This window comes from Emys orbicularis, chromosome 7 (assembly GCF_028017835.1).
Source record: "Emys orbicularis isolate rEmyOrb1 chromosome 7, rEmyOrb1.hap1, whole genome shotgun sequence".
Lineage (NCBI taxonomy): Eukaryota > Metazoa > Chordata > Testudines > Emydidae > Emys > Emys orbicularis.
The window spans coordinates 109,024,163-109,047,739 of record NC_088689.1 but is presented as its reverse complement, the minus strand read 5'-3'; the positions used below and the strand labels follow the sequence as shown (position 1 = coordinate 109,047,739).

The following is a 23,577-nucleotide window of genomic DNA, read 5'->3' as shown; positions in this document are numbered from 1 at the left end:
TTGCTAACACCAGTGGAGCTGAACTGGTGTCTGCAATGGTAGGAAATTGCAACATTTCCCTAGTGTGGAAAAGGCTGACCTGGCCAAGTAGCTTGACAGAAAGGAAGACCAGTCTCAGCCTCCTCCTGTTTGTGTCATTGCAGGCAGTGCGGATTTAAAAGGCTTTGAGGAGCTACATGAACAGTTCAACAGGAGCAATCAGAAAAGTTTTTCTTTAAAAAGTAGATAAAAATTTTAAAAATAAACAAAAGGATCTTTTCCTTCATGTCACAGCACTGCCTGCAGATCAGCAGGGCAGAATCCCAAAGGCAGAACTTCCTGGCCATAGAGAGGCTGCGCTGCTCGTTAACAAGAGGAGAGAAACCAGGTGTCTACATGGCTTCAAAGACCTGCACTAGCTTCCAGTTCTCACTCCTGGTGTTTCCCCTACCCCACATTGGGCACTTCCGGAAGCTGGCTGTACTACACCTTTGCCCCCCTCCTACTCACAATTCAAACCACCACCACACCACAGGATGAGCATTTCCTAAAATCTTCACCTCCTTCACTTTCTTTGGCTGCCAGGCACAAGAAGCAGTCATAGGAGAGAGAGACACACAAAATCCTCAAATGTTTATACATTCTCACCCTGCCATCTCTAATGGAATGCAGCCATCTCTTATGTCAGAGCCTCCACCTCCCCAGAGCTCCCAGTTGGAATCGCACCCCCTCAGTGCTACAGGCATAAACCTGTTTGCCAACAGTGAATACAAACCAACCACAGAGGTGCCACAAGACTGGCTGCTGCAGCTTTCAGTGGAACAGCCACGTGTTTGGACCATGATGAGGTCCAGGAAAGCCATGCCAGATTGGAGAGATGCAAGTTGTTCTTTCACTGTGAGAAGGTTAATGGCAGGTCCTGGATAGTCTTTAAAAGAACCACGTTCTAAGTGCAAGGAAATATTTTCAATACATCCAGCTATAAAATCTGTTCAGGCCAGTGTGACTGTGCTAGGCTGCAAGCTGTAATGCACCACAGGTCAGGAGAGGGAAGCTGCCACAGAAGTAGTAGCAGTTTGCCTCTCTGACTGCATCCCATCTACCTCCCAACCTAAAATACTAGTCACCTTGATCCTAGCACTCTGGTGGCTTCCCAGAGTTCACCAGTTATTGGTCATTGGCAGCCAGGACTCATCTGGGGCTTCTGCTCTGCCTCAACCAGCTGAACTCCTCTGGAGCCTTCATCTTCAGAGCCAAAAAGCTTCCTCCTCTACAGCCCTCTTAGAGCTCTGGAATTCAGCCAGGATTGTAAAGCAGAGTGCAGATCTGAAAAACTCACACTTGGCCAATTTTATTCTTAAAATTCAACCCTAATTCAGTGTAAAATACATAGCCGCTTGACACTGCAAGTTCACAGTATGAGTTCAGTTGCGCATAAGCATGGTCTTCAGAGACCCTTCCATAGCCACTGTCTCTCCAACAGACAGCAATGCTGGCTCTTTAAAAGTCTCTTTCCTTGACCCAGGATATAGCTGATCTGCCAGATCCCAGACAGTGCCCCTGTAATGGTCACAGGACACATTTAACAGTTCGCTCATCAGTGAGCCTTCTCCCATACACTCCCAAAACACTCCTTGTAATTCCCATTTTACTACAGTTCATGATTTCCATCAGTATCTGCTGGAATTGAGGAGTAGCCCTGCTCTCCCAGACTTCCTCTCTCCATACAGCGCTCTTCCTACAATACAATGCAATATGACTTGGGAAATGGGACCTGTTGAGACAGCCCATGAAAGTGCCTTTGGCTCCATGTGCTGAATGCTTCGCACATATGCACCCTGGAGAAGCCAATCTCAACTCGCCCACCCCAAAATCCCACTCCCCTCCCAGTTACACAAGTGTTTTCAGTCACTGAAAAGGAACGGGTGCCAGCCAGGCCCATCTTCTGGGTCACAGCTACATCTGGAACACCAAGGATCAGGAAGGTTCAGCATTTAGATATTTATGAACAAAGCTGGTCTAGGCTGTTATCACATGAAGATACAAAAGGTCCTTCTGGGAGGGCTGGAGCCATTTTGTTCCACAATGGGTTTTTTAAAGCCCAGGGGAAGAGGGAAAAGCCACATCAAGTGACTGAGGACCATCTGTGATGCACATCCTAGCAGCTGTGTGATCAGGGAGGGTGGCATCGTGCTGGGGGTCTGGGTTGATTTAGGCATTGATGGCTTTCCAGCGGTCACTGTCAATGCTGTTGACACTGCCCACGTGGTAGGGCATTGAGGCGATGTCATCCAGGTAGGCTGTGGTGTCGATCTGGGTGCTGGAGTAGAAGCTGGAATCCACGCCCTCTTTCTTGGCCACAGCGTAGGCATTGGGGAGGTGCACATCTACATCCTCAGGCTCGTCCACTTGGCATTTGTAGGAGAAAAGGATCTTCGGCTCAGACCTGGAGTCAGGGAAAAGAATTAAGATCCTTGTTAAGTGCTGCAGTATCACAAGAGACGCAACAGTAGCTACAAGGAACCTGCAGTGTCCTAAAGGACAGTCAGCCAGAGCACACTACCCCATAGTGCTACCAACGGGAGAGTTCCATGATCGAAACAGCAGGGGGCTCTGCAGCTCAGCAATGAGATACATCGGCAGAGCTACAATTGAACAGCCATGGTTGGAATGCGGCGTGTAGAGGAATATGCTCTCATCACAGCACATTTAGCTCCTAAAGACCATTGGTGAAATCCTGGTGGCACTGAAATCAACGGGAGTTTTCCCACGGACTTAAATGAGGCCAGGCTTGCCCCTCAAGGTTCCTCCAGGGGATTTCAGACATGCTCCGAAAGGAGGCATTTTTATACGAAGAACCAGCAGTTTCCATCTACAACCAATTCCAAACCAAACTTAGCCCCCTCCAGACTGCATATGAGGCCCCAGAGACAGTTTTACTTGTTCTGAGAGTACTTCAAGCCCTTAAATGGGGTTAAGAATCTGCTTATTCCTCCCCCACTGGCAAGATTCACACAAACATGCCTGTGTTTTGTTGTGTCCTGTTCTTGAAACATTGGTAAGATGAAGACACTGCACTTCCTTGATCTGGCCACACAGTGGCACCTCAAGCCCAAGAATCAGTTACTCAGAGAGCATTAGTGAGGGGCAGAGGGATGTGCAAGGAGTTCCCAGCCTCTGGTTTTGGATATCCATCATGCTAGCTCAGGGATTGGCAACCTTTGGCACACAGCCCATCAGGGAAAGCCCCTGGTGGGCTGGGCCGGTTTGTTTACCTGCCGCGTCCACAGGTTCGGCCGATCACAGCTCCCACTGGCCGCGGTTTGCTGCTCCAGGCCAACGGGGGCTGCAAGAAGCGGCACGGGCCGAGGGATGTGCTGGCCGCCCTTCCCGCAGCCCCCATTGGCCTGGGATGACAAACCGTGGCCAGTGAGAGCTGCGATTAGCCAAACCTGCGGACGCTGCAGGTAAACAAACTGGCCCGGCCCACCAGGGGCTTTCCCTGATGGGCCACGTGCCAAAGGTTGCCAATCCCTGTGCTAGCTAATCCACAAACCGTTTCTCTAAACCCATCAGAAAATCCAGGAGCCGAGATACTGACTTAATCCTGCTGTGGGACTCAGGCTCCCACTAATCAATCGATTATGCATTTCAGTGACCAACAATTTAGCTCTTACTGGTGCTTTGCAGACATTAACAGCTTAATCCTGACAAATTCCTGTGCGTAGTTTAAGTATTATTCCCATTATACAGATGGAGAAACGTAGTCCCAGAGAGGGGAAGTAACTTACCCACGATCCCATAGGGAACAACCGCCACAGCCAGGAACAGAACCCAGTTCTCCTGAGTCCTTACCCACTGCTCCTTCCACTGCTTTTATTTTACAAATGGGGCAAGTTGGGCACAAAGATCAACTGACATCAAAACCCCCTGTTGGTTTGGCTACTCACCCAAAGAAGCCTTTCAGGAATGCCACATAAATGAGAGGTGCAAAGAAGCTGAAGTAGAGGAACGTGGTAACGTCGACACAGCTTTGGAGGCAAGAGGAAACAAGCAGCCATTTAGCGTCTGCTGTCTAATGAACACAACCATGCCACCCCATTCTATCCAGAGTGTCAAAGACATACGGGGCGGGGGGGGGGGGGGGGAGAGGAGAGAACAGCAGGAAGAACCTTCTATGAAACAAGTACATGACCTTGGTGCAAATGAACAAGTTCTGCCACCAAAGCCTCACCACTCCCAGGCCCCCAAGGACAGAACCAGCAGGCCCCAAGTGTCTCAGTCCAGTACATCACAATTCAAACTCTGGGGGAGCTCCTTAATAGCAGGGCATTGCACCCCATAGCAGATCCTGCCAATTCCAAAGCACAACTCAAGCGGTGTCCCCACTCTACTTCGGGGAAACTGTCTGTCTCCATGTCTTCTATTAATATCTACTGAACATGGTCTCGCCCACTGTGAAAACCCCAGACAAGACGAAGCCAATGGCTAGTCATCAATGGAAACAAGGTGCTGCCCCACCCTAGCACAAGAGGCCCGTGTGGAGAGAACTAAGGAACAAATCCACAAACCCCTCATTCCCAGTAGCTTCCTGCACTGTTTTTTCCTGATGTCTCCTACAGGGAGATCTTAACAGAAGTACTGTTTAATTCATGCCAACTGCTATATTTCTTTTTAAGGACAGTCAGGAAGCTCATTATCCCAGGACTGTGCCTAGGGCAGGGGGAGAAGGTGATGCAAGGCACTCATTAAATAAGTCCTAATTGGGCTACAGATGTCTCTTCCTCCTGCCAACCCAAGGACCCATCTACAGTAGCAGGCAGGATGCTGGGGCCCCCTGCATACATACCACAATCCTTCTATGATATCCACACAGAGAAGGGCGCTGCCCAAGCCCTGCACCAGATTCAGCAGAGCGAGAATTCCAGCATAGACATAAAAACTCTTCCTAGCTGTAAGACAGACAAGGACAAAAGGATGAAATCTAACCCCATCAGCACTGACTGAATACTGGATCATGATAGACACACACTGCTTGATGGAAGCGACACAACCCACGTGTGGAAGGCAAGTGTGTTAAACATTTAAAGAGAAATCGCTATGGAATGCTTGGAATGCAGGAAGTCCATGTCCCATATTTCTTCCCCAGACCACATCTTGTGCCAGGAGGTTAATAGGGTATAATGGATGAAACCACAGGCTCATGCATCATCAAGAAAAAGGTGGAGTTAAAAAGGGTGGTGTCAAGGCAACACATGCAAGCCTGTTACAGCTGGGCACATTGACCCGGTGTTGGTCACAAGGCAAACAAATGGGTAGCACAGGTGGCAATCTTGGACACAACGGCCTGTGATTGAACCGGAAGAGGTGCTGTGGGTCAGGAATGAAGGGCATTAGTAAAGTTGCATGGAGGACAGACAAGGGACACTCTGCATCAGGTGTGAGGGTATCAGCAGAACTGAAAGAGGCAAAGACTGGAATAGCAGGGGATACTGCAGATCTGGAGCAAGGTGCATCGGCAGAGCTGTGGCCTGGCGAAGCCTGCCCGGCACCTGCCTGCAGCATGCCCTCTTGCTTTGGTGAGCATCACCTTGACAATTTTTTTTCATTTAAAGAATGAATAATCTAATGGAAGTATTCCAATAACCTGAACCATCCATCCCCTAGTTCAGATACTGCAGCCATTTCAGGATGCTACAGATGTATCACACTAACAAAAATGGCAGAGTTGCCAAACCAGACAAGACTGATTAGCAACTCCCAAGCAGTCAGTCTGGAAAGCTTAGAGTTTTTCCTTCCCAAGTGGCCAGACAGCAGCTGTATGCCAAGATGATGTAACCTCATGTGCTACACAAGGGGCTTTACCTTTCAGAAGCCAAGCCCTTCCTTATGGTATTCACCACACCTTACACCTCTCCCCACTCCCACGATAATGGAAAAGCCCCATTGTTTGCATTCAATGCCTTGATGGTCACAGCGAGGACACAAACATGCCCTCTCACCCTCTGTCATCTCAGGAGGGAGAGACTGAAATGCAAGTCGTGCCACCGTGCAGGGATTTCACCACTCAAGAATTAGCTACTTGTGCTTTACAGAACCCCAAAGTAACCCTCATTTACCATGGATGCCTACGTACATCCCATTGTGCTAGGACATTTTTGTCTGCCAGTATGAAAAAGTGCTGGCAGCTGGAGGGCTAATACTGACCAGCTACACCAAACCTACAGTAGCTCCAAACCACCCAGAAAATGGAGATCCCACTGAGCAGCGAACCTCTACTCAATCCCCTGCCACATACCCAATGTCCCAGTCACTAGTTGAGTAGGGGCGTGTGTATTTGCTGTAGATTTGGTTACAGGGGATACCTAAGGAAAATGCAAACCAACCCCTCACCCCCAATACATGGTTCTGTCCCAGCATTGACTGGCTATGCCACATGAAGCCTGGTGTGTCCACTTACATGGCAGAGAAATCCGGTCTTTCAGGGGAGTTTTTGGAAGAATCACCACCAAGGAATAGACCTGTTGAGGTAGAAGGAGACAGCTAGGTCCTTGCCCCTTGCAAACTGTTCTACCGCTGGCTTGGGGTTAAACTGCTAAAGTCTCAAGAGAGTGGTGGGTGTGCAAAGTGCCAGGGACCCCATTGGCACTATATAAATATGAATTCACAGGGAAAAGGAAGGGGATACAGGGAACCAAAGCCATTGATACTGAAGCCAGTAGGAGCCATAGGTGCTCAGCACCTTGCTGGCTCAGGCCTTTAGGGGCTCTTCACTTTGGAACACTGGGAAGAGGCATCAAGCAGAGCTAGAATTTTGCTGCCAGAAATGGAGCCCCTCCTACCCAATCTTTATCTGCCCTCCCTACCCCTCTGAGAGGCATCAACTCCCAGGTGTTCCCAGTTCCAGCACTGCATGCAGGGAGTTACAAGAGAATGAACAGGTCCCTTTGGGGAGCCGGGAGCTGTCTAGTGCCTGTGGTTTTGCATTTGACTACTTGGACCCAAGTCTCACTATGCTGTTTAGAAGACATCAAGCAGCTAGGTAAGCAGAGATAATAGATACACTTACCAGAGAAGAGGTATCAATTTGATACCTCTCCAAACTGTCTTTCCATGTGTCTCAGGGAGGGTCAGAACGTGCTTTGTCCTTACCAGAAAGAAGAAACAGGAGCTGGCGAGCCAGAAGTGCCTTCCTCCATGGCCATAGATGTTGAAGTCTTCCGCTGAGAGGTGAGCATCAGGGTAGAGGATCTCCAGTGTCCCCTAACAGAGAGAAAGGCATTACAGACCCCTCTGTCTCTCACACACACACCACCACAGGACACCGGACAAAGTATATTTGCATTTACACATGCTCAGACAACTGCTCCACTGAACCCTGCACTTTGCATTGCTCAGACATTCCTCCCCCCCCCCAGGCAATTCAGCCTCATCTAGGAAGACAGTGGATGAGATGTGGTGAGAAGCTGGGGAGCCACAGGACTCCAACAGAGCAGAAGGAGGGGGGAGGAAGTGGCAAGGGTAGGTGTCTGTTTAGCAATAGATAAGCAGCCATCTGAATGTATGTGCAATCGCATGTTATTGCAATGGGAGAGACTTCTCCTCTGGGGCCTGGGGAGCAAGCAAGCCAGGGGACCAGCCACAGTGCTTGGGTCTGGAGGAGAACAGCTCCTGTGATGTCCCAGAAGACAGAACGGATGGGAAGCAGGAGACTGGATTCAAAGGTCCACTGGTCTGACCGGGAATGGCAAGTGCCGTATTCCCTCCTCCAGAACTGACACTTCCTATTGTAAGATCCAATCTGTAAAACCCTTGCACTTGTGCACAGCTGGGAAAGGAGACCCAGTCTCATATACCTGGAGCCCATCTGAAAGCAGGCTAGACAGAAATCTGATTGCACAGACAATGAAGAGAAAGAGGGAGTTACTGAATCCAGATACAGCTCAGCCACTTGGTATTTAATGAGGCTCTTCCAGCGTATCATGTGGTAACAATCAGCTCACTGCCTCTGTATGTGAGAGTCCGAACACTGAACAATGACTGCCCTGTTACTCTGGTACTGCCACTAGTGAAGATGAGAACATGCCCAGACACACAGCACATTGTTTAGAGAGAGCGAGACACAGCTAATATACCAAGTGGTAACATGATGGAAAGTGGCAGCTCTCAGCTCAGGAAGAGGCAGGAGAGTTGAGGCTATGAGGGCCCACTGGACAGCTCTAGTTCAATAAGCATGTCCTGTTTCTCCTTTGAGTTAGGATGGAACCAAAGACTGGATTTGGAAGTAATTCCCTAGATGTGAAAAGCTCCAGCACCCACTCCTCAATCCCTTCAACCAGCCAGTCCCCGCCCTAACCTGGTATCTGATTCCCTGACCCACCACTGAGCCAGCCAGTCCCCTTGACTTGGGTTGCTTTCAGTCCACTGCACTAGAGGTGAAAGGCTCCAGTCTTGCAGAATGGAGATTACTCGTAGCTACGCTTCTTTCCTCCCCAGACTCCAAAGCAACAGGCCCCTTTCTCCACACAGCTGGCCAGTTCTTCCCAGGCAAACACTGCTCAACATCAAACAGCGTGCTCTCCTTCGCTAGCACTAGCCTGCAGGCCCCAGTGTGCTCACCTGGGTAACAGAGTAAGCCAGTGACAACACTGTGGCGATCACCAGTACAGGCTTGACACTGGAATTGCTCTCGAGATGACCTGAAAAGAGCAAGGAGAGATCATACTTCAGTCACCCTCACCACATCAGCTGTCTCCAGGAGCTGCTGTCACATTAGAAAGCCCTTGTTCACCTGCACCCCCAGTAGGAGGATTACAGCTCATTTAACTCACAGCAGCTGTATTATTGCCCAGACTGCTTAAGCCTTTCACAGGGCTCAGCATGTCATATCTATAAAACAGGAGACTGACTCTGCTTCCTTCCCACCCCAGAAAAGCAACTTCCAGTACGGTTACAAGTCAGAGCAAGCAGCAATGTTATCTACACAGAACTGCTGGAAACTTTTCTCTTCACAGAACAGCTAAAGGAGGAGTCAAGTCATGGCCAACGTCATCTGGGAGAACCTGCATCGAGGTTGTGAGCCCAGTGTTTAGATACTGCAGTGATGAGCATGAACATCTATGAGCACACACATGCACCTGAGGACTACTCAACGCTAAGGAGCATCTCCCTGGGCTCGAATGAAAGCACCTCTGACAAGCTGCAGAGGAGGCTTCATCCTGCCCATGCCAGGGAAGAGGCAGCAAAAGGAGGTGGATAGAAGGGCCCCGGAGGAATCTCCCTCCCAAAGACGGTGGAGTTCAAGCAAATATAGTGATGACTTTCAGAAGCCTGTGGGAAGAATTTGCATGCTGGAGGGGACGTTTTCAAACGTCCGCTTGTGCACCAGCATCCTCTCCTTCCCCCAATTTGCATGCACCATCACCACAAGCGCATGTGTGACTCCGACATTCGTGTGCCATCCTGGCAACTGCATGAGCCACACAGGAAATGGCACAAATGACACTTCAGGTAATTTCCAATAACGAGAGTCTTACTTGTCTCCCATCTTTATTCTAGTGATGCCCCGCTTCACAGGATTACCCCACCCCCGCTCCCCTGCAGGCAGAGGCCAGGCTGCACACACCACCTCACAGAAGGGAAGAGACACATCCGGAGCACTGGAAAGCAGGAAGCCTTCTGGCACCTACCGAAGGCAAGGCCTAGGATCACCACACTCAGCTCAATGGCCAGGAGGAAGAACCTTGTGATCTCCCACAGGATCTAAGAGACAAAGACCAGGGTCAGGAGGACCAGGAGCCAAGGGGAAGTTTATACAGCGATACTCCACCTCCTTGTCCTGGGGGAAGACACACTTCAGATGGAGCAAATCATTCCCATATACCAGGGGTGGCCAAACTTACTGACCCTCCGACCCACACATGATAATCTTCAGAAGTCTGAGAGCTGAGCGCACCTGCTCAGGGCTTCTGCCCTGCGGCAGGGTGGTGGGGCTCAGGGCTTCAGCCCCCTGGGAGGTGCCTGCCAGTGCTCGGGGCTTCAGCAAGAGCAGGGCTGAAGCCCTGAGCCCCAGCGGGTGCCTCCTGTGGGGCTGAAGCCCTTATATCCCCTCCCCATGGGGCAGAAGCCCCTAGCGCCACCACCCCACTTCAGGGCAGAAGCCCTGACCTCTCCTCCGCACCCGAGTCTGGCAGGTGGAGAATGCGGGGCTCCGCAAGCCGCACTGTAATTATAAGAGAGCCACAAATGGCTTACAAGCTGCAGTTTGGCCACCCCTGTCATATACCTTCCTCACCCTTTGCAGAGGAAGGTGCCGAAAATGAACTAATCCCCCCAATTATACCCCTTGCCACAAGGCCCAGCACTGCACACACTGCCCACCCAGCAGAGAAGGACTGAGTGGGAATGAATGATACACCATCTGTAGGACTGAGAAAGTGGCCCCACTTCAGCATAGTTAAAGCCCTCCCTCTGGGGCAGGGGGTGTCATCTCTGCTGCATTCCCAATCACTTCCAACCCAAACAACGTGTGTCTTCATCACCTTAGAAACTAGGACTATTGGGGCTATTCTGCAGCAAATCTATGGCTGGCAAAAATTCTAGTGCCCTCCTCTGGGGCTGCCTATCCAGGGATCTCAAAGCATAATAAACCCTTAAAGCTCCCTAAGGGGCCAGTAATTATTATTTCCATTTCACAGACAGGGAAACCAAGACACAAAGAGATGAAATGATTTCCCCTACGGTGAAGCAGCGGCATATCTGGGATTAGGACCCAGGAGTTTCAGGAGTAGCCAGTATATCCCGTGGGGAAGATACTCATAGACTTCGGAAACCAGTCGCACAACAGCAATTCCTATTTAAAAAAAGATGCACCTCCTGTTATAGCACCCCATCTTGCAAAGCCACGTAACAGCACATCCCCTGTAGGGAGTACGGGACAGGATATCTATGTCCCTCCATGATTTCCCAGCACCACAAACAGCAGAGAGCTGAACAGAGGCACAGACAGTTACTCTCATGAAATCTCATCCCTTATTTAATGTTCAGACCCTGATGCATGCAGCAGAGGCTCAGGAAAAAGATTACTGTGATCTAGCTAGCCACTCACAACAAGTAGTGTGTTAAAAAGCAGTGATCTGCCACAAGGAACGTCAGGGAGAAAGGAAACCTAGAAACTACAAGGGCACCCAGGGAACTCTGACTAGAGAAGGTTATATTTTCTAGGTTGGACTTCTGCCTCCAACAACACAAGAGCTACAGAGCATTTGATTTAGGGGATGCCCTCTTGTGGTAATCATTTAACTCTCTAGAACAAAATTTACTTTACAAAGACATTTCCTGTTTGCCCTTTGCTTGATCCAGAAACATTCAGTTATTAGGATCACAATGGACTTCAATGTTGTTTGTTCTCAGCACACAGGAAAGTACCCTACATTTTTCAAAAGGCTGCAGCCAGGGACATTAAAGTCTGGGTGTTGCCAGTCATTAGACAATTGTAGGAGGACCTGGCTTAGCATCAAGATGCCTCGCTGATTCATTCTCTCCTTGCAAGATGGAGATTTCGCTACTATTGATGTGTTATTTAGGAAGTTCATTGTTCCACAGATCTGGATGCTGTGATCCTTTGGCTACGGTTATCAAAATGAGACTCCACAGTATCCACACGCCATGAACGTTGCAGATAAAAACATTCTTCCAGTATGCATGTAAACAGGAAGCTGCTAATCACAAGGGCCATAACTGTGCAATGCAGAAGTGTCGAGGGTCAGTGCTGTACTCACCTTATCGGCAACTGTGGCGGCATCAGAGGCACTGACTGTCATGGAGACAACAGCACGAGCAATCCCAACTAAAGCCACCACAAACACCTAGGAAAAGAAAGCAAAGGTGAGCTAGTGCCCATATGCTGCACATTGCCCAAGATGATAATCAGGAATTCTGCTCTAGGAACCAGTTTCCACCTTAGCTTGGAAGCCTAACAGTTAATACTCGGGGACTTCTGAGTCAGAGATCCAAGATAGAGTCCTGGGGCTGGTCTCCCTCTCCCCAGGCGTACTTGGTGTGAGTATTGCATAGGCAGCAGGCTTAGACCCTGTGAAGGAACGAACGCCTAATTTCCCACAACAACCAGTGAAAGGAGCCTCTTCCAGTCTTTGGGGGGGGGGGGGGGGGGGGGGCTCTCCAGGGTCCAAGAAGCTAATTCTTTTTTTCCCATTCCCACCACCTCAGCCCAGGTAAAGAGTCAGTCAGCAAAAATACCACTCCCAATGATGAGGGCAAGGGCCTAGTGTGACTCAATATACAGAGCTCACCAGATAACAGATACCACAGGATATCAGCTAACAGACCTCAGATCTGTTATAAAGCAGAGCTCCACAGTCCATTCATTAAACACTGGCAGCCCTCAAGAATGCAGACGATGGGAAATCAGCTGAGGCCAAGGGCTTTCGAGTTTCTGAAAACAAGTCTTTCCAAGAAGAGTTGCCAGCGTTGTGGGCTAAATTATGCTAATCCTCTAGGGATATGAAGTGGCTAAACCTATCCCAATAGGGGGAAAAGGTCAAATCTGATTAACCAGCTCACAAGCTGTACTGGCCTTTCCACAGTGACGGTGAGCCGGGGGGACTATATCATAAAGCATACTGCATGGGTGTTTTGAAGCGTACCACCTACTACAGATCTTCATAGCACCTTCCTGAGCATTCCAGCTTTACATCCCAGTGGCTGCTCTGAAGGACACCCTTGCAGTGAGGTGTGGGGAGGAGTGCAACCCCAGGAGAAAAGGCAGTGTTGCTACTCATTAGAGTGCAAGGTTTGGGGAAAAGTTGCTCTGAGAAGTAAAATCTTTGAATGCTCCATGGCACCAGTTTAGCAGCCATATTTTCCCCCCCTTTATGGGAACTGGATCTTCTTTGCTACTGCTCTAAGGGGCAAAAGACCGGCCTCTCCTCAAAGCCCATACTTATTTTTAAGTATAAAGAAACTGCATCAGCTCAGTAAGGAAGCAGTAAATCGTACTAATGTGACTCTTCAGGTGGGTTTTGAAACAAGGCAAGAGGAGATGTAGGCTGTCTTTAGCCTGTCACCAGTCCAACAGTCTGCACCATGCCCTGAGAGAGGAGAACCTTCATTTGCTTTTTAGAAACCAGACAAAGAGAGTTGTCTGAAGGGACACTGTCAATTTACAAATCTTGATTTCAAAGGAAACATTTTATATCCTCTTTTTCCTACCAGTATACCCGAGATTATAAAATGGAGATATGCTTTTCACTGTCTCTGCTGCTGGGTTCCTTTTTGCTCCTCCCAAAGCCAACAGTCTAGACAAGTTTCACTTTTGTTTCTTTCCTTCAGTTTCTGGTCAGTTGCACTTTTCTGTTCCATGGCACTTGCTCCCTGCTGAGCCAGTTGCACTGGGAAAGGTTTAAATCCAAGTTTTAAACTATTGATAATGCTTTTAAAAATTCCTGGACATTTTTCTAATTATTAGATTGTTCTAAGATTTCCTACCACCACCACCACCGGCCGCTCCCTGACATTCTGGGCCGGCATTACTTGACTGTACCCCCTTTCCACAGCTCAGAACTTCCAATTACAGATTGAGACTAGGTTTGCTATTATCTTGGCCTCAGTTTTTCACACTTCCTGGTTTTTGTCTGTTACTACTCATTCCTAGTTTGAGGAAAGACACCTCTCCTCTTGCTCATGTATAAACAAGCATTTCTCTCTACCAAGGTGAACTTTGTCCAGCAGGGCACTGTACTGCTGCCGCATTACTCCCACTGACAGACAACAGACATATGCATGCTGCTTTGAGGCAGGCAGGGGCCTTACTGCACACCCGTGATAGTAGCTTCATGAATCTCATCCACACACTTAATCCAGCCAGGTCCCTAGCTGCACTTACACCATGCACCAATGGCAGCACGGCTGACAGAAACAGTAGCTACTACAGAGACTTTCCTATCCTGATTAGAGGCTGCATGTGACTTTTTAAACTGTGGAACGGGAAAGAAGATCCTACGTATTTGAGAACTAGGACTGTTCTCATCCACATGTTCTGTTTTCACCCTCCAACCTCACATCACCAAGAATCCATAAGAACGCTCTCAAAACCAAAGCTGGGCCATCCAACTGGAACAAGCAGCCCCTTTCCCACTGCCTCAGAGAGGAATTCCCGGGCTGGGGATCTCTAGGTTCCAGGAGCTCAACTGGAACCCATCACATCAGGATTTTCTATAGAGGGTTAACTAATGTGCAATCTCTTTCTGGCAGCTTCATGCATTTCATTTTTCAGGGGATTCGCTTCCACTATATCTCAGTGAAAAGTTAGTGTTGTTTTAAATGTGACATATGGTAAGAGAGGCAATGAGCAGGGAAGATATAAGATACTAGATAGTAAGGTGAAGTAAAAAAAAATGTGCTAGATTAAAAACGAGTCACTTAATGGTAGAGAAAGACCCAACCCAAAATCCCAGATCCAAACGTCCCCCAAGTCTCAGAGAAGTGGAATCCTGATCTGGATCCAAACTCTGAAGCTCTGTGCCCATTTCTAACAGTGAATCTTAATTTAAAAAGAAAACCTATATGTTTATGCAGGAGCCAAAGGGCTTTATCTCCAAGGGATCTGACTCAGGTTCTCCCCGAACGATAAATGTTCTGGGAAGGCAGGTGAGGGCAGACAAAAAACAAAAACACACACACCACTTTAACACTCCCCAATCAATTCAGAGAGCAGTGCTGGTACTCACTAGTATGTAGAAGGTAGTAAAGATGGGGCTGGAGGTGACATGGATCTTGGCCCTGGCAGAGGGCAGTTTCCAGAGAAGAAAGACAAAGAAAAGCACATTGGGAACCAGAAGCATAAGGTCCCAATAGCGGACTCTGCAAAAAGTAAAATAAAATAGTTAAAAGTGCATTTGCATGATTCCCCCCTCCCGGCCCCCCGAGAGACAGGCGCCAGCCTCACTTTCCCCTGCTCCCACACTTGAGAGGGAAAGCCATCATTTCCTGGACAAGGTCCAGCCCCAGCTCCTATACCTCACCTGGACTTCCCGATGTCTTCATATAGCAGGAGCAGGCACTTGTGTGGCACAGTGATGTTGGTGTCGTTGATTGCCCATGTTGTTGTTTGGGGCAGAGCCGTCACATTATCTGAGGCCATAACCAGGGCATTGGCAACAGAGTGGGTGATATTGTCATACGTGGAGAACCTCACCACAGACGTCACGGACTGGGACATCCTGCCTCTGCTCTGGACATGGGACAGAGAGTTAGAGTCACACACAATGGGTGCTAAGACCAAGCATGATACAACACAGAACAACCAAGATGAAGGCAAAAAGCAACCTTAAATCAACTGAGCAGGAAGATCAGCAAAGAGCATCCCTGACATTAGACCCTATGTAACTGCATCCTACTCACTACTGCCAACTACCAACATCAGCCCTTTTCATCCAAGGATCTCCAAGCAGTCATCAACAAACTAAACCCCTCACCGCTTCTCGGATATAGGTTACTATCACTGTCCCTAATTTATAAATGTAGAAACTGAAGAACAGTTATTCAGTGACTTCTCCAATATCACATTGGGGGACAGCCAAGTGTAGAACCCTGGAGCCCAGGGTCACAGTTACCTCTTCTGTCCACTGTACCACACCCCCTCTCCCTAGCAGTTTGAAGGAAGATGAGATTGGTTTCAGCAGGGGAGTGGGCAGTTATCATATGACCTGCCCTCCCTGAATGCATACTCACACTCTCTTTGCCTATATGCCTGACCTATCTCCGGTACCAGGGGCTGCTCCTGCTGGGTTATTAGTTGTCATTCATATGTTATTGGGCCAAATTCTGCACTCACATCCACGAAATCCCAAGTCCTGGCCACTGACTTCAGTGGGGTTGCAGAAACTGGCTTCATGATTTCTTCTAAGAACCCAACCATACCACAGTCCTAACTGGGCTCATGCACATAGTACTTACAAACAGACATGCAAATTATATACAGTCCACCACCAGAGAAATGCAGCCTGGGAGGCAGCGTCATGCTATGCTTCATGGGACATAATGTGTCATGGGGTTAAAGCAGACTGGGAGACGGGAGACCTGGATTGCGTCACTAGTCCAGCAGCTGAAGTGATGCATGACCTTGAGCCAATCCCCTCTCTACACAGCAGCTTCCCCGTGTGAATGAGAACCCGACCCTTGCAATGTGCTTTACAGTTCACAGACACAAGATGCAATACAACTGCAAAGTCCTGTTCTCTCTAGAACCCAGCTCTCCCCAGCAGAGCCATTGCAGAGCACAGGGAGATTAAGAAAACCTGCCTACTGTCATCACAACGCCACATGTCCCTGGGTAGTGGGTGCAGACATGTGCCCATTTGCCATACAATAAAATGAATGAGAGTTAGGAGAAAAAGCTTGCTAGAGTTTCCCCTGGTCGCTAGTGATGGTATGATATTATGGTAGGGTGAACCCATGCTGATTCAACCCTGTGCACACTGATTTCCTCACCAGTGCTCCACTATTTGGAGCATGAAGCTTTTGTCATTGGGGCTGGGAAAGGAGTGGCTAGAGGGGAGGGATAGCTCAGTGGTTTGAGCATTGGCCTGCTAAATCCGGGGTTGTGAGTTCAATCCTTGAGGGGGCCATTTAGGGATCTGGGGATTGGTCCTGCTTTGAGCAGGGGGTTGGACTAGATGATCTCCTGAGGTCCCTTCCAACCCTGATATTCTATGATTGATTCTATGATTCTATGACACTGGTAGGGTATGTCCACTGAAAAAAACCCACCACTCACAGTAGCCAGTCTCAGACACTGGTTCAACTGACTCAGGTTCGTGGGTCTCACTCTCTTGGGCTAAAAATAGCAGTGTAGACTCAGGCTGCAGCCTGGGCTCTGAAAGTTCTCAGGGGAGGAGGGTCTCAGAATCTGGGCTCCAGCCCAAACCAGGAATGTCTACACTGCTATTTTTAACCCTGGAACATGAGCACGAATCAGTTGACCCAGGCTCAGAGACTTGCCATTGCAGGGTTATTGGGGTTGGGGTGGTTTTTTTTGCAGTGTAGACGTACAGATAAAGCTTTGGCAGCCAGTTTGCTGTAGCTAATCCAGGATTAATCTCAACAAAATTCCCCTTCGTGTGGCTTCAAACTACAGCCAGCACTGTGAAAGTGAGCAGACAGGATGAGTGGATTTAAGAAGGTAGGGTTTTTTGCCACATGCTGGCAGCAGGAGTCAGCAGATGGACACTTGCACAGCTCTGTGTCATCTGCTGAACCTTTAGCATTTAGGGTTTACCCTTCCAGGGTTCTGCCTGAAACTTTCATACACAGAGCTGTTCTTTCTTCTGGAAAACTGGGATCCTTTCCAGGGCTTACAAGGCAAGGCAAGTGGGGGAGCTCTCTGCTAACAGACCCACTTTTCATCCCCACATTCTAACAGGTACTTGTTGGGTTGGGGATTTCTTTAATGATCACTGTATGTTTCACTGCCGTAGGCACATAACATTAAACACACACACTCTTGGGAAGATTAACTTTGTGCTGAGGTGGCAATTTCTGTGCCAGAAATCCTAGTTTGGCAGAGGTTCCAATGAGTGACCTTCGGATTATGGAGACGCCTTCTCCTGCCCCCAAGAGGTACATTTCACCTTCTCCACTTCCCACAATTCCTAATCAGCGTAGACAAGTCACTGGAGCAGGCATTTTCTCTAATTACTTTGCTCTATCCGTCTAGCCTAACACATGTGACAGACCTCTTCACTCTAGGAAGGGCAGGAATTGGGTAGGAAAGGGTGGATACCATCATGCTTACCCGCATAGCAGAGATTCTGCCTAACTTTTTTTTTAAAATAGGATGCCGAAGGGAGGAGAAACAGCACCATGAGTGCAGGGACGGGAGAGAGAGTCATGAAAACAACTGTGAACCATGACACCCCAATGACATCCACTCTGGGACACAGCATCTGACCTGCCTTCCCCAAGCAGAAAGAGCCTGGGTAGAAATCAGTTTGTCTGGGAGTTAAATAGGAAAGAACAAACATCTTTCTTGTAGAGGGCATCCCAGAGACGCCAGATCCTCTCCTTAAAAATCACCGGTATCATGCAAATACAACACAGTGGTGATAAGCAGAGCTGGGCTGGCCAGATCTAAGACCTACAGTCACAAAGCCTTGAAGGGCAAGTCAATACTGAGCCTGCCTCTCAACCAGGCTACTAGTTCTGGGCAAATGCTAGTTGTCCTATTTTTCTTCCAAAGACGCTCAATATAAAAGCAAAGTAATAAGACATCTAGCACTGAGGAACAAGCCAGGATAAGTGGCACTGTTTATAGTGGTTAGGGGTTATAGTAAGGAACATCAGTATAGTGAATTGATCAAGTGCCTTTGCTCTGCTCTCATTGAAGCACCGGGCATTTTTGCCACTGACTTCAATGGGAGCAGGAACAGTCTCTAGGCTACATAGTCTTAGCTCCTTCATCCACCACAGGACTGCGCCTTAACAGCATATTCCCCAGGGCTTTGTCCAGTCTAGTCTGAAATACAATCAGCTGTATGTATTAAGAGAGATGTTTCATTAGGACCTTCTACACTGCCAACACCACCATGCTGCACAGCTGTTAAACTCTGTTGAGGCTGACCTAGGTTGGCCCAGGCTGTGTAGATGAGGCAAAATCATATTATACCCAGGTTAAAAAAAAAAAAAATGTGCTATAGCCCAGGTCCCTCTTCTTTCTCCTACAGGAAGTGTTTCTTTGTCACACAGCAAATCAATTCACACCCTTCCTTCCCCATATTTTGGACAGAGCTGAAGCCATTCTGACCTAAACTGCATCAATTTCTCTGCCCAGCAAGCCCTAGACTCACAAGGGACAACAGCAACAGGAACGTGTGCCTGACTATTTAGATCTTACCATTATTATTGATCTAGGCGTAGAAGCCCTAGTCACGGAGTAAGCATGGATCACTCATGTTATTGTTGGTGTGACATAAAAATGGTGGGTATTTTTGCCCCCCCCCTCTAAAAAAAGGTGGATTTTTAAAAAAATTATTTTATTTTGAATTAGGACATTCTAAGAATTTCAAAGATAGATGAAGTTTGTGGCTGAAATTACTGGACAGCAGTCTGATCTCTCAAGGCCCATCTCCTCTACAGCTGAATTACACAGCTAACAGAGTTGTAGCTTGGTTTCCCAGACTGGTGAGGAAAGAATATTTTTCTTCCTTTCTGAGAACCATGTTAGAAACCCCTGTTTATCCATTACATGGCACGATAAGCGGCCTTTTCCACATACAAGCAGCCCTGATCATAGAAAACTGTGCTAACAAACACCACGTTTAAAAGCAACTGTTATTGCAAGGTCTTTAAAGGTGAAAATAAGGGGGGGGGGGTGAATTGGTGGTGGAGGGAGGAAGGTTGAAACACAGCTTTTCAAGAGTCACCATATCAATGTTTGCTTCAAAATTCCTGCATCCTCATTTTGTCCACGGGACAAGCTCACAAGATGGGTTTTTCCACCCAGTGGCAGAAATATGTTTACTTAATTCCCCTCTCCACTCCCAGTTTCAATTTCACATCAGAATTTGAAGCAAGTTTTAAAAAGAAAGAAATGAAAACCACAATGCTAAAAAAATAATTAGCAGAAGTCTCAACAGTGACCCAAACCCACAATATAATGAAGCATAGGTTATGAGCAGAGTCCTTCATAAATATCCCTTAGCTTACCACAGCAGACAGGAAGGTAGTGCTGCCTTCTCGTGGAAGGGTGAGAGGAGTAGCAAAGAAACTCGCAGTAAACAGAGTCAACATACCCCATGTAGGAGAGGAGGGAAGGTAGGATGACCACCTGCTTAAAGCAAATGAAGGACTCCGGAGATCCTCACCCCCCACTCCAGCCCCTTTACATCACGCATCAGAGGTACCAGAGCAGAATAAATGGGCCCTAGAAGCCCTGGTTCCAGCCACAAGAAAATTGCCCCGGTGCAGGCAGTAAGGATGCCTCCAAAGGACCACCTCACCAACCCCCCTTAGTCCCAAACAGCACTGCAGCCATAGAGCAGCCCCAGAAGGCTAGGTAACTCAGGCCCCTATGCCTGTGTTATGCTGGTGGCCTGGAGCACAACTTAAAGCTGTCTTAGTCACCCCCCTTCAGCTGCAAGTTCTGAACCGTACCACATAAGAGAATAGCACCTCAGGTTATAGTCTCAGTTCTGTCATGCAAACACTGTGACAACTCAGGCAAAGCACTTAGCGTCTCTATGTTTCAGCTTCCCCATCTGTAAAATGGGGTATTCCTCATCTGCCTCTCCAATAGGGCTGTAAGGTTAAATTCATTACATTCTGTAAGGTACTTCAGGATCTTTTGATGAGAGACACCTAGAGAATTGCAAAATATTACGTACACTGGAGATGAAAGGTCTTAGCATTCTGCCATTTGAGCTCACTTGACTATGCCAGAGCAGACTTGGTTTAGAACAGTGGTTTTCAGCCTGTGATCTGCAGACCCCTAATTACATCTAAGATTTCCAAAGGGGTCCTCACCTCCATTTGAAATTTTTTAGGGGTCTGCAAATGAAAAAAGGTTGAAAACCACTGGTTTAGAAAACAATCTAGTTTTTAAAAGCTAGTGTTTTCTGATGTATGTGAGGGTTAACAATAGATGCAACATACTCTCACACACAAGTGTTACCACTGCCATGTGTTTCAACAATTTCTCTTTCCTGGGTATCCCATCCTTATTACCACACACATATTTTTTGCTCCATGTTAGCGATGAGTATTTTTTAGTTGATCATATGTTATAGAATATTTAGAATTTAGTTTTCATTCACAATGATTACCTGGAGCTCAACTACATTGCAAACGGCATTGTGGAGTGATCATATTAAGTACCACAATAAAAAGCTTCAATAAGAAAGACTGCTTGTGCACCCTTGGCAGATTTAAAGTCCAACACATCAATTGCCTTCAAAATAACCTAAAACAGTATTAAAATCCAAAAGAATTTTTTGAGAAATCTTAAGTTTGGTCCTGAACCTGCAATGAGCTCTGAGTGAACAGAGTCCTGGGTGTGCATGGAGCCCCACTGTAGGATCAAAGCCCTACCATTAAGAAAGAAACTCAGGCCAACATTTTAAAATGTGTATGCCTCATGTTAAACAGCTAATTCCATACTTAGGCACCTAAACAAGTAGCCTAACTTTCTGAGGCACTGAGTACCCACCACCACTCCCAAAAGAGTTTGAAAATCAGGCCACCTATGAGGTGTCTAAAGAGACATCGAACTTGAGGCACCCAAGTTTGAAAAATCTGGCCTAAAATTTAAATTGTAAGTAAAACTTGCTCCCAAGTTAAGAGGCCAAGTCTGAAGGCCAGTTAGAGATCATTGTCAAATCCTGTTTGCAGTCATAACAATAGCTTTGTTTGGGAACACAGGGGTATGCCAAAGATTTTCAAATAGGGGTTCAATAATCATCATAAAGAATTCTCCCAAACTTCTCCCACTTCATACAGTAAAGCTGCACTCCCTCTTAGTAAAGGCTTTTAAAAGAATAGTATTTGTACATTCTTAGACAGATCCTCAATACGCAGGCTAACATAAAGGCTCCCAATGATGGCTATAATTCACACACGATGCAGTTAGCTATTCGTGCTTCCCAACAACAGCTGGGCCAAGCTGCCACTGCCTTCCATCTGCCCAGGAGATTTGCTTGATTTCCATTTTGAAATACTCACTCCTCATGGAAGAGGTTTGCAGTCAATTTCAGTGTTTCTCAAAAACAACACTGAAAGCTCCCAGTGTCAGCAGCACCCAGGCAGGTGCTGCTAGAAGTTACTGGTTTATGAAACCTAGTGTACATTCAAAAAACACAACTAGCAAAAAGAGAGAGTATTTCTCATCTTCTTTAGAACTCCTGAGACCAGCAACAACCTCCCCAACATACACACATCCCCAGAATAAACAAGTATTTCCCACTGAAGCCTGCCTACACACAAAGAACCTGCCTAGACCAGGGAAAACGGTGTATTGTTAAACTGTAATACGTTACATTAAAATCCTAATGAAGCCAGAACAAATTATAGTTTTAACATGTGTTAGCTGATCAGGATGAGTCCTAGGCTTCCCGCTAGCATGTTAAAACTATCCAAACACACCCTAAGTTACCTCGCTATAAAGGTTTGTTTTAAAGCGATGTAGTTAAACCCGTAAAAACCCTTGTGTGGACACCCTTGTGTCAGTTTAAACCTGGATTATATCAATTTAGCTTGTATTAGTAAATATATAGGCACAAACTAAACCTATGTAACTTGTTTTTAACTGATACAGGTGTGTCCACATGGGGGTCTGCAATAATTATTTTAGTTTTTAAAAGTGATTTTAAAAACAGATGCAACTTCTGCATGTAGCCAACCCCTAAGAAGCTCATGGCTCTCATATTAGCGGGTACCTCCTCACAGGAAGGCTTGAAGAGATGGGATATGAATCACAGAAATGCAGGGCTGAAATGGACCTTGAGAAGTCATCAAGTCCAGGGCCCTGCACTGAGGCAGGACAAAGTAAACCTGACAGGAGTTTGTCCAACCTGTTCTTAAAACACCTGCAATGACCTGGATTCCACAACCTCCCTCCAAAGCCTATTCCAGAGCTTAACTACCCTTATAGCTAGAGAGTTTTTTCTAGTATCTAACCTAAATCTCCCTTCCTGCAGATCAAGCCCATTGCTTCTTGCCCTACCTCCAGTGGACATAGAGAGCAATTGTCCACAGTCCTAACAGCCCTTAACGTAGCTGAATATTGTTATCAGCCCCCCACTGACCAGCCAGGCTCGAGACCTCCGTGTAAGAAAAGAGTTTGAAGCCCAGGGTGTCCCCAGGGCCCTGGGTACACAGCACCCGGAACCGAAATGACCAGCTCCGCTGCGACTCGCCCCTTCCTTATTTCCCTGCGAGGCCGCGCCTAGAACGAGTTACACGGAAACAAGCCGCGTCCAAACAGGGCCCCTCGGACACCAGCGGGGCCCGCCCCCCACGGCTGCCTGCCTGGCAGCAACCCGCAGCAGCCTCGTTCGGTGCCAGCCTGCAGCCCCACAAGCCTCAGGCCCGGCGCCGGGCTCCCGGGCAGGGCTCCCCCTTTCACGGAGCTGGCCCCAGGGAAACCCTCCTCCCGGGTCGGCACCGGGCCCGGCGCGGGCGGGCGGGCAGCCGGCTGCGGGGCTCCCTCTCCCGGCGGGGCCGGCCAGGCGACGGGGAGCCCCTTCTCGGGCTCGGGGCCCCGGCCGCACTCCCCCGTTACCTGCTGCTGCCAGGCGCTGCTCACCCGCGGGAACCCAGCCGGGCCATCCCCTAGCCGCGGCTCCGGCCCCACCGCTTCCACCGGCTGCGGGCCCGGGGAGCGTCGCGAAAGAGCCACACCATAAGGGAGCCGCAACCCTACCCATGTCAGCTAGCCCTCCCCCTTCCGCTGGCACCCCCTTTCCCTCCGGGTGGGGTCTTCTGCGGCTCGACGAGCCCATGTAAGCCAGAGAGGACTCAACTTCCCGCGAGGTGGAAGGAATGGCCTATTCGTCTGGGCCTAGAATTGGTATTTACAGAGGAACTCTG

The 23,577-nt window shown here is 48.2% G+C and overlaps 1 protein-coding gene across 1 annotated transcript; it reads right to left on the bottom strand.

Moving 5' to 3' along the window:
- Nucleotides 1–1,306: 1,306 nt before the first annotated feature.
- TPRA1 (transmembrane protein adipocyte associated 1) lies at nt 1,307–23,324 on the bottom strand. Its single transcript, XM_065407751.1, has 11 exons — nt 23,270–23,324; nt 15,021–15,229; nt 14,727–14,859; nt 11,760–11,846; nt 9,669–9,741; nt 8,599–8,678; nt 7,132–7,242; nt 6,440–6,500; nt 4,829–4,931; nt 3,930–4,010; nt 1,307–2,425 (listed from the first exon to the last, which is right to left on the bottom strand). Exons 2-11 carry the CDS (start codon nt 15,215–15,217, stop codon nt 2,191–2,193), a joined length of 1,161 nt encoding a protein of 386 aa, XP_065263823.1. The 5' UTR covers nt 15,218–15,229; nt 23,270–23,324; the 3' UTR covers nt 1,307–2,190.
- Nucleotides 23,325–23,577: the final 253 nt, after the last annotated feature.